Raw genomic sequence first — 19,069 nt, 5'->3', positions numbered from 1 at the left:
AGGAATGATTTATTTGTACATTGTATTATTGAGCTAGATGAGGGAAGAGTGAGGATTCAAATTAGAGGCTGGATAAACTTAGGATGCTATATTATATAAAATTTTCACTTTAGCAATTTTCACTTTAGCTCCGAGAGCAGAGCCTTTTCCATTTACTAACAATATGTAATAGTGATACTGACTCTTTCCTTTGCTTTTCTAAAAATGAACTTTTTATTCTAGAAGTTTTAGACATAGAATTACTGCAAAGGTAAAACATAATTCCTGTATACCACCCTCCCCAGTCTCTATCATAGCTTACATTGTTAGTATGATACATTTATCATAATCGACAAACCAACATTGAAACATTAAATTCCACACTATATTCAGATTTCCTCAGCTTTTTCCCCAAAGTCCTTTTCCTGTTCCAGAATGCCATTTAGTTTACATGTTACATTTAGTTTACACGTTTCCTTTTCTTGGCTGACAGCTTCTCAGGTTTTCCTTGTTTTTCATGACATGGCAATCTGAGTACTGAGCAGGTATCGGTAGAATGTTTCAATCAGGGTTTGGACTGGGGTTACAAGTTTTCAGGAGGAAGCCTAAAAACTCCATTGTTACCACACCAAATGAAGGGTACTCACCAGAAAAATGAGTTATCAGCATTCATGAATTATGCCTCCCTTTAATGCCTCTAATCAAATTTTAAAAACAAGTCCCTCTCTCTTTTGTCTTAAACAAAGGCAGGTATTGGTTCAATGTGGAAGCTAGTTTACTAACTGTCCTGATAAACAGACCCTTTTGAATATTTTTGGAAAGGGAATTTGCTAAATGTTTTCCTATTGCAAGTGAAGAAGGCAGGCAGAACATGACTCTTTTAGGCACTTTTTATTTCCAAAAAAAATTGTCGTTAATATATAAACATCTCATTCTCTCAAAAAAATTCTACAACTATACAGCTGTTTGCTCCATTATTTGCATAGGAAATGACCACAATACAAAAATAAGAAGGAAAAAGAAGCAAAACAGCAACCGATTTACGTTTTATGCAGTAATGTTTCCATGTATAAACATTTTGAAGCCGCTTACAAAATATTTACAACACTTGTCATCTATTTACACATTTTAAGAGCAACTTTTCTAACAAAGAAAACTATAATTTATCAAGTTATGAAAATTTTCTAAAAAAACTTACTATAGTACCACAAAATAAATAAACAATATTTTTAAAACAAAATTAAAATTTCAATTAAGACCCCTTTTGGCATTTTCCTTATTTATTCTGCCCTTTGGTTCATAGCATCAGCATCACATTACTATTTTATATTGCATATATGTAGCACTTGCTTCCTTAAGTTTTCAACATGTCATTTGTAATTAAAGGCAGACACTGAGTCAGTACGAACAGTAGATTAACTAAACTGCACTGTAATTTGGGTTAAATTACTGTGTCACTGTACATTACATGCAAACTCCACATAAACTGGCATTTAACTACTGTATGAGCAAATTCCCTCGGTATATGGAAACTCCATCATGACTTCAACATTTTCATATATGAAAACTGCATCATAAATTACATAAGTCCTCCTCCTTAAAAATGATAGGTTAGCTTATTGGAAGAGGCTTCACTTTTTGTATACTGTAGCTATCTTTAAGTTCTTCAGTTCACAATTCATATAAAATGTCTTTTCATATTTAAAATAAACAATCCTATTTTAATCAGTGCATTAAATCTGCTTTTAAAGTTCATTTGAATGATTATTATTTCTTTCCCTTAAAGAAATGAATTTGGTAAGGTTTAAGAGGTATCTCACCACAAACTCTAACTGTAAATGTATTCATGGTTATTTTCAAATTACTTATGATTTCTCCCCCCCAAAATCTTAGAAAACTTGTAATAAACATATAAAGCTGATTTGCATTATTTACAAAATTTTGAATAGCAAATATAGGCAACTCATAAAAAAACAAAACAAAACACACACTTATTTGTTCAATGGCTATTTGTGAATTGCCAGGTACACTGCGTACCTCTAAGGAATTAGTCTAATATTGAAAAACCACTTGATGTCAAGTAAAATCTTGACGCACAATCCAGCCTTCTTCCTGTGCCTGCCCACTGACTTGTTTACTAAACGCTGTCGCGTTAAAATGCGGGTGCTTAGGTAAAAACACTGCACACACACCTTGCCACCCCACCCCCACCCCCCCGCTGAGATGTGGCTGCCTGTCATGAGATGAAATCTGCTTGAGTAAAGCCATACATTACAGCAAGCATTCCAGATTCTTAAAAGGACCAAACACTTTGGTATTAATACAACATATTCCCTGTTTTCTCAAATATACAAAATATACATTTCCAGTTTTTTTTGTTGTTTCTTTTTATATATATATAGTTAATTTTGTAGTTTAAAATGTTGCCAAGCGAACTGCACACCGTCGGTGTGACCACCTGCATAAGCACAGCAGGCCCACAGCCACGGCTCTCAGTTCTGGTGCCTCTTCATGTGTAGGGCCAGGTGGTCAGAGCGGGAGAAGCTGCGGTTGCACACCCCGCACTGGAACGGCTTGGCCCCAGTGTGCTTCCGGTAGTGGCGCGTGAGCTCGTCGGAGCGAGCGAACCTCCAGTCACAGCCTTCCCAGGTGCATTTGTATGGCTTCTCGCCTGTGACAACAAACAGAGAAGAAGTGAGGTGCCCTGCTCAGAAAACAAACATAGTCAATATCATAGATACTGCCTGAAAATAATTTTAAAAAAATCATGGTCCAAGAAAAGTTCATGAATTGTTACCGACTCACTTCTCAAAGTCACCCACTGAACACAGTCCCTGTCTCATAGAATCTACGTCACCTACACTCATGCAAAGAAAAAGTATTCCATGTGCCACTGAAGAATGAAAAAAATTGCAATTTTAAATGCGCTAGATGCATCAGTGCTCCTGCATAAATAAATCCATTCAATGGCTAGACAGCCTGGGCAGCTTCATCGTCACTGTCCAAATACAATGTCTACACCAATACACACACATTAAATGAGTGAAGATGGCCAAGAGAGGAAGCGGCTCAGAACACCAATATTAAGGTCCTACAATCGCAATCTTTTACTTCCAACTGGTCCTAGGTGTTTCTAAACTAGCCAGACTGCAACTTTCAGCACATACAGCAGTTCTCCTGAACACAAGGCCTCCGACTGGAGTATTGGGACACCTGCTCTTTGAAATTCACACTAGTACATACACCTTCACACCCTCCCATTCTTCAGATGGAAGAAGAGAAAAATGGTAAGTTCAACTGTGTTAAAGCTCTATGCATTTGACATTTAATAAATTCCTCAATCAGATCAGAAAGTCTGGAACTGATCATTTGACTTTGGTAGAGTCATGAAACAACTCAACATTTGCTGATTTTTGCATTATTTTCTCTATGTAAAGCACTGCACCAAAAAAATCATCAAAACTCATTTTAAAGCACCAAGTGGCATGGCTTGGTGGGTTGCGCATCACGCAGCAAACCACGGTGTCCCCAGGTTTGAGTCCTGCTCAGGACACCTGCCTGGGTTGTGGGTTAGGGCCCTGGTTGGGGGCATGGGAGAGGCAACCAATTAATCCAGGTTTTTCTCCCTCTTTCTTCCTCCCTTCCCCTTTCTAAAATAAATAATGACCTTTAAAATTTTTCATTTTATAAATGATTTGCCAGGTTTCTATCATGTGCTGGGCACTGTCCTGAATGCCTGGAATACAACAGTCAGAAACAAAAATGCCTGGCCTCACAGAGTTTACAGGGTGTAACACATACTTTTACAAGTCCCTGACCATTCAGTCTACCCATTCTTTAATAGCTCTCTCCACTTAAACAGTGAGTGGATAACTGCGCTGCTGCCCCACTGCGATCCGCAATACTCTTAATGTTGTCTAAAGCTTGCCAATCCTTTAAAATTACTCCATATTCATAGTGCAATTTTAACTCCCAGTTTTAAGATTAATTAATCCTATTTGAGATCATGTAGTCCTCTAAATAAACCCTAAAACCTAAGAATCCCATTAACTTGTATTTCCTATACGTATGCTTTATTGTTATAATATTCTATAAATTTGTTAGTTTAAGATGAGAGTCTGTGAGATAAATTTGCACATTAAACCTCTGAATAGCCGAGCTCTGAAATTCCTTTTAAAAATATTTTCTTCTAGAAGAGAAGAACCTCAAAGATGCCCTGACCACTCCTCGCCATGAAACTCAACAACCTTTCTGCCCAGTTAGCAGTATCATGTTCAGGAAGTTGTAAGATTACTCAGCTGTGTCCAAATTTGGAAAGACATTGTCCACATCAACTGAGATTTCTACAACCTGTGGTTAATATATTCTTGCTGTTCTGCTAACCCATCTGACTTAAAATTCCGTAAGGACGAAGAAGGAAGGGCCAGAACGGCTCTATGAAATCTGTATCAATTATTTCCCATGAAATTTCTCTTCCAACTCCTCCTGGCTGGTGTGCACCCTGGGCTACCTTTCCTGTCTCCTCTCCTCTGACTCTGGACCAAAACACAATCATTTGGGGTTTTTAAATTTCCTTTTTGTTTCCTATTGCTCTATTTGTAAAATGGATGTTTTAATTTCTGAATTTCTTCTTTCCTCTCATAGTAAATTCTAAGCTTGTAAGCTAATACTCTCAAACTCTTTTAAGTAACATAAGAAATAAAGAACTTTTCTTTCACTTATATTCATATTTAATCTGTTTCATACTAGCAAGTAATCGCTCCTGTACATGGAAATCAAATAAAAAAAACTGCACACAAGTGTTTGTTTTTGCTCCTTGTGAAAAATAAATTCACAAAAAACAAACATGTTGGTTAAATACTTTACTGTCATTTAATGGAAAGTTATTTCTCATGTCTGAGGCAAGAAAAAAAAACTACTGAACTGCCCCAATTTTAAAAGAAATCATTCTAGTCTTTTGAACTTCATAATTAAATAGCAAGAGAACTGAATTCTCAGAGTTTAAGAAATAAGGGACAGTAGCCTCTTTTTGTTCGCTATTTTTATTGGCTATAAAGCAATAAACTGCACCAATATTTTTTAAGGTTTACCGATTGGCTGGAACACGGTAGCTAATTAAGTTCCTAAAACATGTGGGGTTTTGCTCCCTATTTATGCACATCTATAGATTGTTTAGCCAAGAAAACTACCAGTGTCTGGGACATTAATTATGGGACCAAGTCTTGTAAAACAAGGACAACTGTTCCCCACTTGGGGCAGTTTCTACGGGATTTGTTCAAGTGTCAACACCATTCAAGTAAAACAGTGTAGAGGAAGCTGGTACCCAATTTCTGGCCAAGGAGCAGATTTGGGCCTTTCTTCCTCAGCCAGAAACACTATGCACAGTACTTCTGGGAAACCAAAGTGACTTCCTTTAAGTTATTTCAACAGGATAGAGCTTTCAAAAGTTTAATTGGATTTTTACAGAATCCTTTTCCAATACCACCAATTTAAAATATTTAGTTAAGCTCTTTCAACATCAACTGTATTTTTAAGTTCTTATGCTGTTAATGTGAAACTTTCCAAAGGCAAAAAGAAGTGACAAGTTTTTACAGCATGAAAAACAAGCTTCCACTTTATTTCTCAAATGAAGTATGCATTTTCTCATTCTATTTTGAAATTGCTATGACTTTTTTGCTAGGAACCCCTAATCTGTTTTTAAAAATGTTCAAGTCAAACATACATATCACCCATACCGAGAAAGTCAGTATATGTGATAAAAAGGTTAAGCAAAAACACTTCCAGTGAAAGGAAGGCACAGGCACAAACATCCGTGAGCACGTCCTCCAGAGTCAGGAGCTGGCTGCGCCGCGATCAGCTCCGCGTTAGGAATGCCAACCTGCCACTAATCCTCACTGTCCTGCTTCAATCTTCCATTAGTAAACATTAATAACTCTATATAATGACTTTGAGGAACAAGTAGATATTGTTCACATTTATTTAAAGATTCCAAAACCATTTGTGAAGGCCAGTTAAGGAACAGCATAACGGACTCAGAGCAGGCCTCGGCGCTGGCTGTCTGGAGCCCAGGGCCCTTGGTTAAGACCCACCTGTCAGCCCATGGGGTCCTGAAAACGAAACTGCGCTGGTACTGATGACCCCCAAATAATACTGAATAACAGGTTCCCTTTACCCAGGCTAAGCAGAACATATTTTGAAGTATTCAAAAAATCTTTAGTGATGAACTAAAAAAATTATCTTATTTTCTCCCCCTCTGATGAACAGACAAAAAATGACTTGAACTTTAGCACAACAGAATGGGAGGTTTCTCTGCTCTGCTGAACATATTCAATAGACTCACACCAAGGCCTTCCCTGGAATGTTTGCAAAGATTCTTCTACCTATAATGTTCCACAGATTCTTCTAATAAAAAAAATCACAGATAAAAAATTTTTTAGTTATTTTATGTGATTTTATGTGATTTTTTATGTGATTTTAAAGTTTATTACAGTAAATTTGCCATCTGGTTTCCTTTCTGAAGGCTAAAAGATTATCTAAATCTTACTTAACAAAGGCTAAAAACCACCAAAATTAAAGTCAATGTTTAAAAACAAGCATGTAATCTGTACTAAATTACTTGCAGAAAACAACAAATAAGACTTGGCCTCTGGCTTCAAAGAACTTGAAATCCATATTCTATTCTGAGAGCTGAAATAATGCAAACTGTTAAAGTAGCATAAATCATTTCAATAATTAGTATTTAATCCTGATTTGTAAAATTTAAGAGTCTTGAACCTCAAAATGAGCTCTTACTTCAGGAGGAAAATATTTTCATGCAATTTTCTCTAATATTTTCCCCATCATTAGAGACTAAGGAAATTTATAGCCTTAATCAGTATCTACATATTTTAATAAAAGGTATAGAAATAAGAAACATTAACCCCAAAATACAGTAAATCCATGAATATTAGATATCTAAAAAAAGGTAAAATAGAATGATTTAGGCTCATTAATTTATATTTTTATGCAACAATGGCAACCCTTGAAACAGAAGGGTAGGCAGTTCATTTCAAAGATTAGTAGTATTAGTATCTAATTGATGCATTTATAAAATGCATCTAATATTTACTATAGTATCCCTACCAATAATGTACCCACTTTAAGCAAACTGATTAAAGGATATGTTAAGAAAATTCCCTGTGTCTCACTCTTGGTCAATTTGTATTGATCTCTGTCTTTAAAATCCGATTCTCCGTATCCCTTCCAGAAAACCTCTGAACAGTCCAGGAGAGATCACTTGTCGGCGTCCCCCATCATGACCTAAGTTCCTTCTGAAGGACTGGTTTGTACTTGCACATATATTGCTGTGCAAAGGCTTCAAATAGCTGTATTTCGCTTCCAACTGGCTTTGAAAGTTTCTCAAGTTCCAGCGGTAATGCCACACTTCTCCTAATGCTTTTTTAGAACAATCATCTATTGGGCTCAAGTCTGACCAACTCAGTTATTTTCATCAATGAAAAGAATGGAAGGTGTAAGAGAGAGGAAAGCACGCAGTGTCTAAGTCTATTGCAGTGCCCTTTCTTTAACAGCCTCACCTGCCACAAGGCTTCGCCTCGTTCTCTTCAGCCCAGGATCACTGAGGATGATCCAAGTAAATGTGCGTTTAGGTGAAAATCATGCTTTTTGCCTTTCCATCCTACAGTTTTATAGGGATAAGTAAATTCTCCATGAACAAGTTTTCTTTTATTGTACTGGACTGCATTTGATGAAAACCAGAAGTTCTACTACTGGTCAAAAGGCAGCAAGGGGACTTCTGGGGACAGAGAACAGTGATCTACTAAATCTAAAGGGGGAGAGGTGGGGATACCCTGACAAGGTTTACAGTCTAGACCCCAGCAGAACGAAATCTCTAGGCTCCTAACCTACTGCGCTTCTCCTGAGGATTCTCAGTAAAAACAACGGAGAGCGCTCTGTATCATCAACGGTGTTCATGAAATGAAATGCCAGTCGTTGAGTCTTCTGACAGAAAGGCAATGCTCACAATGCACTTTCTTATAAGAGGCCCAAATAATTTTGTTATTGATGAAATATGTTACCCAAAACAGAAAAATTCCCTATTTTCATTTCCCAGCACGGACCAAGTACTAAATATCCTTTCTTTTAATTTGCATTTAATGTAGTTACCTTGATCAGAACGCTTCCTCCCAACTCAAAGGTTTGCATTTATAAAGTTAGTGAAAAAGAAATGTACTCTTCTACCTAGATGTTTTTTCTAATGCAAGTTATCTACACTGCACATTTAAAACAGTAAGCCACACTTACTTAGAATTGTTGGAGATCCTTGAATATAAATAATACAGGCTGGCGGAGTAAGAATGCTGTTACAGAGATACTTTTACTAAAGTAGGACATTACTTTGTTTCTAATCCTTCACCAGAAAAGATGTAGGTCACCGAGTAAACAGCTACTACATTCTATAGAACTAAAAATATCTGCCCAAGCAAAAACCTTGGGTGATTAAAACACTGCTCCTAAAATAAAAATCACATTTTCTGTACCTTTACAGCTGATTGTTTCTACCTAAACTTGAAGAATTCGATTTAATCAACTTAGGAACAAATCTTCTCCCACTTGTTTATGACAAAAGGGAAGAGATTCTCTTTGGACTTAGTACAAGATCAGTCCAAAATGGTTGCTTGATCAAATTCAACTCCTTAACCTTAGATATAAGCTTTATGATCACAGATCCAAAATTTCCCATCTAACTGTTTTTCAGATGAAAGAACAAGTCCTAGAAGCAAAGTTTAATCTTCCCAGTGAGAGTCAGTAAAAAGAAAAAAGCTTTTGAACTCATAAATACCTCTCCAGAGGTCTGAAACCAAGAAGTCTCTTAACCACCGCCCCCTTTTAACATAAGCTTGAAATNGCTCCTAAAATAAAAATCACATTTTCTGTACCTTTACAGCTGATTGTTTCTACCTAAATTTGAAGAATTCTATTTATGAGAAAAGGGAAGAGATTCTCTTTGGACTTAGTACAAGATCAGTCCAAAATGGTTGCTTGATCAAATTCAACTTCTTAACCTTAGATATAAGCTTTATGATCGCAGAACCAAAATTTCCCATCTAACTGTCTTTCAGATGAAAGAACAAGTCCTAGAAGCAAAGTTTAATCTTCCCAGTGAGAGTCAGTAAAAAGAAAAAAGCTTTTGAACTCATAAATACCTCTCCAGAGGTCTGAAACCAAGAAGTCTCTTAACCACCGCCCCCTTTTAACATAAGCTTGAAATTGCCAATACATAAAATAAAGCTGCAAATGAAAATAATTTAAGAATGTTTAACACTAGCAACAACTAACACTATGGGCTAAATGTGATACTTTCTCCTGCATAGCTTTCCAATATAGACTCAAAAAAAAAAATCATCGGGCACTAAATTCCATCCTGCGAAACTTTAACCTCTACCAGTAACACAGGTTACACACTTAACCAATACTGATGCCTAGAACCAAACTATCGTTCATCCCCATTAAGTCCACATGTAATTATGCATATATTTTACATTTATAATCTTAAGCTGATTTTAGCTCTAAATTTTCCAAGGAAGCGAAATCCTCCCTATGTATTTTTAAAAGCATTTTCACTCTTTCCCACAGTTACGCACACAAAAAAGAGAAAAGAAGTGACTGATTTTCAGAACATTTTCAATACTCTCTTAGAGGGGAAAAATCTTTACTGTCAACCCTGTCAATATTTTTAAATAAAAATCTATACCCAGTATATTGAATAAATAATAATGCAGAGCAAAGAAGTATGCAGAAATTTATACCTAAGGATTTTTTTTTAGTACCCAAACTATAACTAAAATCGATACTTAGGAACAAATCTCAAGCCAAAATTATGTATTTTAAAGCCTACATGGTAACATCTTAATATAAATGTGATTAGGAAATAATGTCCTACATAATTGAGTAAAGAGGAACATGGGAATTTACCCTCTTCACAGCCAGTCCAGGGGGAAAAAATCCCTAAGATGGGCTGTGGGATCCCAAACACAACTCATTGTGAAATGAGTGCTTCACTCGGAGTCCATGTTGTGTTCCAATGTGATTTGCAGGTTTCCATTTTCTTTTCTGGGGTTGTTTCCAAATGTATGTTTCAGGGCAACCCTTAGCAAGCCATTTTGGGGGTCATATAGTGCACCCAGGACAGCTCGGGCATGGTGTCTGGATGCAAGGGACACCTGAGCCAAGTGTGTGTGTGGCTGACTTTCTCTGCACAACTGCTCACTTTCTGTCCTGTTCCAGAAAGCTGAGACTGACGAACGATCTAAAAGCGTTACTATATCCTACTCTCGCAACTGCTTTACCATATTCTCTGGGGTTAAATGCACATTCACACATGTGACTAAAAGCACTAAGATTTCAGACATCTGTATAACGTTCACTATTTACTTATTCAGAACTTTTTCTTTGAAAAGTATTTTTTACTAACATGTAAACACAAGTTACAAGGAAATTTCCACACTCAATGTATGAAAAATATTTTAACTGATGGTACTCACAGGCGTGCAAAAAAAATGGTACCAGTGGTTAAGAAAAATATTTCAATTTCTTACAAATTTTTCTTTGTATATATAGCCTGAGTTAAGTTAGTTTAAATCTTCATTATGAAATTAAAGCTAGTCAATGAACAGAAACAACCACACTGCTGGCTGCAGCTGATTTTTCTATTTGATTCATGAATCAAGTACCAAGTACGTTGGTTTGTAATGGCAAATGGTATGTGAATCTTTTTTTTAAAAAGGTGTTTGGGAGCAACTTTTAATGGTTACAATGAGTATAGCCCCTTAGATACATCATGAGGCATACACAAATCTCAGGAGATGGTTCATTTATATTTAAATGCTGTTAAAAGTACAAATATTTTGATTTGGAAATTTACCACTTCTTGACACTATTGCCTAGAAGCAGCCATAATTATGTCTAACCAGAGAGACATGACATGTATGTAACACACGTTACAAGTAACACACAACCACCACTCACCCCTGTAAGGGGTACCTCTATAGGTCTATAAACATGCTACCATGTCTATGAAGACATAACATGTTTTTTAGGTGAAATACAATTATTTCTTAGAATAGAGTCAGGTATTTTGTCTAACCATACAAAGACAGAACTTTCTATTGTATATTCTTCCTGAGTTTAAAAAAGTTTATGAACTTAGAAAAACTTGAATGCCATGAGACTTCTGGTTCAAGAAAGTATCTTCTACTCTTTCATCTAAGGTTTTTTTAAAAGGTCTTTGTTTTGAAAAGACTACTTCCTTGTGTTTGAATCTGCAAGTCAAGAAGCATTTACAATCTAAAAATCCAGAATAAGCATTTAAAAATAACTCAGATGTAGGTTGTTTTAATTGCTCAAATCATTTGTAAAACATAAGGTAACTTGACATTTTAAAGCATTTACAACTTCATTCCAAAGAAACGCTAGGGTGCTTCACATTCTGCCTGCAAAATGGCAATCATTTAAAAGATAACTTCTGTATCGTCAAATATAACAACATTCCCATATAGATTGTTTTTTAAAATCCTATAATAAACTGGGCAAGGGAACAGAAAGAAAACAAAAAAGCCATTAAATGAGAAAAGTACTTTAGAAAAACGCCTGGGCCTTCAAAGGTAGAAGGAAAAAACAAACCAGGCCTTTGCGGGCTTTGGATACATTCATTAAAAAACAACAGGCAGGGTAGGGAGGATGCAATGAGAGAGAGGTAATTTTAAAAGGCATTGTCTAGAAACTAGAAATAAGGAGAAAACAACCTCAATGCTCTATGATTACCCAAGAACGGGTTTAGCCAGAAGAACAAGTCTGCACAAACCCTCCCCAAGGCATTTGAAAGACAATCAAACAAAACTTTATTAAACTGGATTAAATGGCCTCTCTCATTAGATGTCGATGGCCACACATTTATAGTCAGGTGAAAAAGTCCATTAATGGGTCCCAAATTAGGCCTAGGTCCTTTTTGGGGGGGGGTTGTTTTTTATTAGTACAAGCATTGTTAAGACAGCCCACTATTCAATTTCTTTACCGGCAGGTCGAGTTCCAGAATCGCAGGTACAAGCACTCAGAGCATTAAACCCTGACTTGCAGGGGTGGCAAGGCCATTTAGATATGTTGTGACTACATCCCGGCAATATACTTGATTATATCGCTAGATGCAATTGCACCCCTTTTATTAGGAGACTTTGACCTCACGAAAAAAACGTTCCCTTCTCCCTATCTCTTATTTCAAGGACTTCCAAAAGAAAAACAATAGCCCGAATGTTTCGAAGTTACTTCTACTTCCCCTTAACCAAAATTCAGGTAAAAACCATTTTCAATGTTCCCTTCCTTAGAATGTACTTTATAAAAGGATATTTTACTACTACTACATGGAATGTGTTCTTGGCCTTGTCATTTGTATTTTGAAAACTTTAGATTGAATTTACTGTATGCTTAATGAGCATTTGTTCCACATATTCCGTAAGCACAGTTTCAACTTTGGGCTACTTACATAGGATTGCCTTTAATGCAATCAATTTGTGTATCTCTAGAAACGTCAGGCCAAAACAACCCAATCATTTCACTGATAAATATGTGAGATGTCTTTCCTTTTAAAGCAGTTTCTCGGAAAGCCCTGGAATCTACCACACTATTGCCAGTGCTATTTAGATTTTAAAAAGTAGTGCTGACCACTGGGCTATCAAGCAGTACCTAACAGACATACAGAATGTCTGCAGCCGTATTCCTTAGTGCCATGTGTCAGCACTGACCTTCGTTCAAAGGCTTTTACTTTTTAATGCAGCAGTTAGAGATAACTACTTCATTTATCAAAACTCTATTTCCATAGTAACATCTAGCCTGGGGAGATTCAAGTCCTCACACTAATCCAACAACCCATTCAAAGGAACTGTTGAATACTCTGGTTTCCATAGCAATGATGGAATAAAACATTTTGCTAGGTCATTGCTTTTATTAGCAAACTTTAGGTAAGGCTGTATTTAATGAGAGAAAATAAAACACAATCACTTTGTATAAGTTCTTTCCTCTAGGGCTGTCCTTTTAACAACACTGCAAATAGTAACCATCTATGTGCTTGAAAATATTCTGGTATTTGGAGGTTTTGAAAGCATGCCACCTGGTTTTGTCCTAATACAGGTTCTGATATGAAGTTTTAACATTAAAAAGCATTTAAACGTGATTGTATACATCTGACAAAATAAGTATTTGTAAAATTAAAGGGCCTAAACTTAACAGCACATTTTGAAATATTTCACAGAAGCTAGAATACAACCTCTTATTCGCACCAAATTAGACTGGGATAGGGCACTGAAAAACTTTTTAAACCACGATCCCATCTTTGTTCAATTTTAATACTTTCATATTCCAGCCCTTCCTTTCATCAAGCACACACACAAAAAAACATGCTGAATACTGATATTTTAGGCTAAAGATAAAACTACGATAATGTATTAAGCAATTATGATTTACATGCTAAATGGACCTTTTTTTAGTGTTTAATGTAGCTTTCTAGAAGCCAACTGATTTGTTAAAGAAGAAACGAGTTACATTTTTTCCCTTCATGATAAGAAATAGCCCTTCCTTACAAGTTTTAAAATCCATTAGTAAACATCGTTGTTTACATTTTTAGGTAATTAATTCTACGTGAGGTGACAGGGTCTTAGTGAGAGAACATCGGCCTTCCTGGAACCAGGCTCTTTCACTGGACTGAATTTTGAGCCAAGCCAGTGCTGAAAAGGTAGGCCATTAAAAAATACAAGTTGACAGAAGAAAGAAGAGATCAAACAAGTATTGGCTTTTAAAAGGATGAATACCACTTACACTATTTAAACAACTCACAGAATTAACAAGAAAATTACATACCAGTATGAGTCCTCAGGTGAGCTTTTAAATGAGAAGACTTCGTATAAACTTTTGTGCAGCCTGAAATAAAGCAGAAGAGAAACAGCTTGTCACTTTGGAGATCCTTTGAAATCTTTACATTTGATGGTTGGGTGTTTCAAATCTGGCTTTAAAGAAGAAATCTCTCATGCTAGCTATCTGAAGCTTCAGTTTCAAAAAGCACTCCCCCCTATTACCTTCCTAAAGGCACTAAAGTGATTTGCTTTACCTATGTATCATTTTAGCAGAAAGAGGATAATCAAGTCAAGCTCCGAAGGCAAAACGTGTTTATATTCCAGGTGTGTTTTGTACTAGGAACACGTACTTCAGCGATTTAAATTTCCTAATGGCTCCAGAGCTGACAGTGATAAACCATTACCCAAGACGACTGCCATTTTCTGCACTCACCCATTGCTTGTTTTTTCATGTAGTATGTCATGCTATATCACGTACCACAATCAACAAATTATACCCTGTATTAATCATAAACTAGCTTATGCCAGCAACTTGCAGATACATTCACTACTGTCATCAATTCATGTTTTGGATCACGTATCTCAGTCAACAATGAGCGTGTGCTCATACACTGTCAGAAGAACCTTAAATCTATCCTGTAGACAGTCTTGTCCTGTAAGCAGCCTACTCAATCCCCACTTCATTACTACACCACATTTTCTCCTATCTTACTTCCGTAATCTCTTTTCAGGGTACCTAGCTTAGAAGTAAAAACGTCAATTTATGACTGGAAATTATGTCTGACATATAACTCAGGTTCAAATTCTTATTTAACAGTAAAGAGAAATATGTCTAGGTACTTTTTTACCAGAATGTTCTGGCCCTTTTTAAAAACATCAAGTAAGCAACAGACAATTAACAGCACATCCCAGGATAAGACATCGAGACTGGGATACAACAAGAACAAAGGAGGTGGTTTTTACCGTCAAGCACTCTTTTCCTTTGTGAATGTAAAATCTGAGTTTGGACAAAGGCACACACAAGCATTAAATGCACGATGCTTCAACCAGGTAAGACCACATACCAGGGTAATCGCAGTAGTGGATGCGTCGTTTCTCCAAATCGGGGTTACTCCTTCTATTGTATCTGACAGGCTGGATGTTTTGCGAATTAACTGGCAGGGTGGCAGGTAAATTTGGATTGTGAATTGCCAGTTTAGAAGCAATTGTCGCAGCATAGGATGGAGGTGGGGTTAAATTCTGGAGCATCTCTGCTTGTCTATCTGGACTTCCAGGCTCTGAGCTTGGTGGTGACGGGGGAAAGTAAGTGGCCTGCTGTGGAAGAAACTGACTTGGCATTGTGTATGTGCAAGGGGGCATGCCCTGGAACTGTTTCATCGAAGTCTGCGGAACAGCAGAGGTGTGTGTGTTAAGGCCTGCCATGGCGGCTGACATAGAAACATTAAGAGTGTCCATTACAGCTGTCTGGTTTGTAGAACTGGGCATATCTAGATCCGGTGTGTTCAGTAGCTGGTACAGGTGGCCCTGCGGGGGGACAGAAAGATGAAGATCTGGTGTAGGAAGTTCTTGTTTGATGAAAATATTGTTCACCTCTGGAGCTGTGGTCTGGTGTGAGCTGAATATACTGGTGAACTCAGGGAGGGCCTGGGTCGGGGCCGGAGGAGGGGCAGTCGTTTCACTCTGGTGGCTGAAAATGGTAACAGGTTCTGTCTTGATGTGTGTTACGCACGGTCTCTGGGATTTGTAGAGGCCAGTTCTCAGGTGAGTGATGTCAGGGAGGAAGACGTTCATGTTGATACTGTAAGGTAACCCTTCACTGTCAGTGAAGAACTGGTCTACGACTGAGGCACTGTCTCGTCTATACTTTTTATGCTCTGGAATTATAGAAACTGGAGGAAGCTGAGGTGTCAGGTACTTCTCCATTTCACATCTCGTCTAAAAAAAGAAGAGATACAAACACGCATAATCCACCTAATTCATCATCTCACGGAGAAGAAACAAACAGTGCTTACTAAAAATTCCCCAACAATCCCTGTGAAAAGTACTTGGGCAAACTCCTTCCAAGCGCTGCTTACAAACATACCACGTTTATTTGTCAATTGTGTAATAACTGGTTCACTAAAACCTTACGAAACTCTGCATAACATGAATTTGGTAAAATCACTCCCACAATCAAATGAGGACAAAAAGTGAATGAGGCAAATCAAGCAAAAAGGAAGCAAATACAAAACATGTTCCTTTCTGATGCAATAAAGTATACATAATCATCACTCGAGTACAATCAGGAATCCCTGCCCCATTACACAGTTCGGTTTGCAACTGAAGTAAGGTATTATAATATTACCAAAGGACCTCAATTCTACTCATCTCATACAGGTAACTTTAATGTATGTTTTTTTTTAACTACACAAAATTTAAAAATATTGTTGCGAAGTTGCCGGAGTTTTTTATTTCTGCTTAGGTAGACTGTGACGAAATCGTTCATGTAAAACATATTCCTTGGCTATTTCAGTGCCTCCTCTGGCACACAGTTGATCGGAAACCTAAATACAACGTTTTGATCAAAACATAGTGTCCACCAAAAGAACAATTTCACATTCAACATTTGATCTAAATGTTGATTTTAATCAGCAGATTCTGTAATTGGTTAATACGAAAATGAAATGTTCCTATTTATATCCCTATCTAAAACAGATCTTTAATTACCTAGGGGAAAATCACTCCCTTGGTAGAGTGGTGCTAAGGCGCCCGTGGGTGGGGAGAGGCTGCTGTACCACTAGCACAGTCACCAGCAAAACATTCACCATGTCCTCCTCTGTGGGACAAAGCTCCATTCCCTCTTACTCTGTAAAAAGCCCAGTCATACCTTATACTCATGGTCTCTCCTGAGCAAAAAACTGACAAACGGAAGGAAATAACCAAATTGTTTTCAAATGGTGATTTTTCTTAAGGACATAATCCAGATTGTAACAAGTCTTAACCTTCTTAAAGCTATCTTCTCTCCCAGTATAACATAAACTTAAGTACTCTTTTTAACTTTTAATATAGAAAAGGAAATTTTAAAAGAAGAAATACATCCTAAATAGATGGCTCATCAAACAATTAACCCTGACATCTTAATCAGTGAATAAAGTTGGGGGTTTTTGTTTTGTTTCTTTTGCTACCAACAATTTCAGAAGCGTTTCATGTCGGACCTCGTATCCTTCACTGAGGATGCAGACGCGGTTTCTCGGATAAACACGATTTAAAAATAAAAATTAACACTCTGATCATGTGAGTCATATCCCTGACAAATGCCACTGTCCTTTCACAGCACGACGACGCTCGCAGACACCCCCACCCGGGGTAGGAGCAGAATAGCAAATATACAATATACCAAGGGACTAGTAAATGTAGCGTCTTGAAATAAACCGAACTAAACCCTTTCGTGCCCTTCGTTACCGTGGTGGTTAGTGGTTTCTGATTTTAGCTCTTCCAGCTGTTTGCGTGTGGGTACGTTTCCAATTTTTTTTTCCTTGGGACACGCTGAAAGTCCCGGGAAGTTTTTTCTGGGCTATATAACTCCCTGCGTGGGCGAAAGAAACAGGCGGTTGCTCTAATTCGGCTGCCGGGCAAGTGTAAATGCCAAGTGCCAGCTTTCAACGCGGCTCCGGGAGGAAATTTACGCGCACACGAAGAAAACAACACCCCAGCTTTCTTTTTAAGGAAAAAATAATCACTCCAATGTACCTTTTACTTTGTACCTTTTACTTCCCAAAGGCAGCCCCACGAGATAAGAAATAGGACCCCGTGGGAGCCCCTCCCAGCACCCCGATTTGCTTTTCCACTTAACACGAGACGACGTGGGGCGGGGGGGGGAACCTCCAAGGCCACCGCCCTGGGAGGAGGGGGGAGATTAAGGCGAAAGGCGGAATTTAAGTGAAGTTGGGCGAGAGGTATGAGGTTTGAGCCTCCAAATGTAAAAAAACAAAGGTGCGCCAGAGCACCTAGTCTCCCTTTAACCTTTGCCGGACGGGCCCGCCAGGGCGAATTCATCTAGGACCCTCCTCTTCAGACCGGCCCACTTTCTCACTGCGAAATGCGGGTGCCCTGGCTAGGAGGGCAGGGCGGGGCTGCCCACCCCAGCTCCGGCTCCCCGTGTGCCCCAGCCTGGAGCGGCCCCTGTCGCCCGCGCGTCGCAGCGGCGAGACACGCCCGAGCCCCAGGAGGGAGGGAAGCCGCTCTTCCTACCTGGACCAGCTCTTCGGGGGGCAGCCGCGGGCCCGCGGCGGGCTGCGGTGCTGGCTGCGGAGGCTGAGGGGGCGCGGGCTGCGCCTGCGGATGGTGGTGCGCGTGCTTCAGCTCCTCGCCGGAGAAGAGCGCCGCGTCGCGGGCCGGGTTCGCGGCGCCCAGCACGGGCTTGAGCTGCGCGAACACGGGCTCGTCCTGCGGAGCCGGTGGCTGGGGCACGGGTCCCAGGCGGGCGCTCATGGTCAGCACCCGCGTAGCCATGGGCACTCGGGGGGAGGCTCCGGTCGAGGGGTGCGGGTCGGGCGCACTTCCCACTTCGCCCACGCTGGCTCAGGCCGGCAAGCTCCACGCGGGGCCGCAGGCGCAGGAGGGGAAGCTCCGGGCGGACCCCTTAGTCCACAGTAGGCGCGGTTTTCGAAGGCGCGCACGAAAAGCAAAACTCTTCCGCTCGGCCACGCGAAAACGCCAACGTCCTCCGGGCGGCCACTTTCTCCCGCCCCGCCCCACCGCGCTCTCTCACTGGCCGGAGACCGCTCCCGCCACCGCAGATCTCCGCGAGCGAGCTGCGAACGCGCGTACCTGCCCCGCGACTACTGACACTTGACGCCCGCGTCTATTTTACCCAACTCCGGGTGGGCGTGGCGCGCCAGCTAGACTGGCAGAGCTGCAGCGAATCCCGAGGCCCGGAGGCCGGCCGGGCCGAACCTGCTAGCCTATGAAAAGGAAGAACTTCTCCTGCAGCCCCACCTCCGCCGCACTGACCGCACCCCTCTCAGGCCACGAGCTTCGCGCTCAGGGCGGCCGGGCAGTTTGTACACAACTTCTCTGACAGTGGGCTGGCGGAGCTGGGGGCGGAGGAAAGGAGAGAAGCAGGAGGAATCTAGGAAGAGAGGAAATTAGGGTGGAGACGTGGAGGGAGATCTCTCCGGACTTTCTCTGCCAGGAATAGGAAGAAAGAGAGT

At 39.5% G+C, this 19,069-nt stretch overlaps 1 protein-coding gene across 1 annotated transcript; it reads right to left on the bottom strand.

Moving 5' to 3' along the window:
- Positions 1–853: 853 nt before the first annotated feature.
- KLF5 (KLF transcription factor 5) lies at positions 854–18,719 on the bottom strand. Its single transcript, XM_037034744.1, has 4 exons — positions 18,108–18,719; positions 14,942–15,812; positions 13,885–13,944; positions 854–2,650 (listed from the first exon to the last, which is right to left on the bottom strand). Exons 1-4 carry the CDS (start codon positions 18,366–18,368, stop codon positions 2,472–2,474), a joined length of 1,371 nt encoding a protein of 456 aa, XP_036890639.1. The 5' UTR covers positions 18,369–18,719; the 3' UTR covers positions 854–2,471.
- Positions 18,720–19,069: the final 350 nt, after the last annotated feature.

This window comes from Sturnira hondurensis, unplaced genomic scaffold (genome assembly GCF_014824575.4).
Source record: "Sturnira hondurensis isolate 20B ecotype Veracruz unplaced genomic scaffold, ASM1482457v3 Scaffold0022201, whole genome shotgun sequence".
NCBI classification, from domain to species: domain Eukaryota; kingdom Metazoa; phylum Chordata; class Mammalia; order Chiroptera; family Phyllostomidae; genus Sturnira; species Sturnira hondurensis.
Note: the sequence above shows the minus strand (reverse complement) of the source record. Positions and strands in the feature narration are given on the sequence as shown.

What these genes read in the sequence shown, in the direction of transcription:
- KLF5 (XM_037034744.1), bottom strand. Translation starts at nt 18,368, where the DNA reads ATGGCTACGCGGGTGCTGACCATGAGCGCCCGCCTGGGACCCGTGCCC. An exon ending in CCCCCGAAGAGCTGGTCCAG is followed by an intron (nt 15,813 to 18,107) that starts GTAGGAAGAGCG and finishes TTCTTTTTTTAG; the next exon opens with ACGAGATGTGAAATGGAGAA. An exon ending in TCACCTGAGGACTCATACTG is followed by an intron (nt 2,651 to 13,884) that starts GTATGTAATTTT and finishes TTGTTGTCACAG; the next exon opens with GCGAGAAGCCATACAAATGC.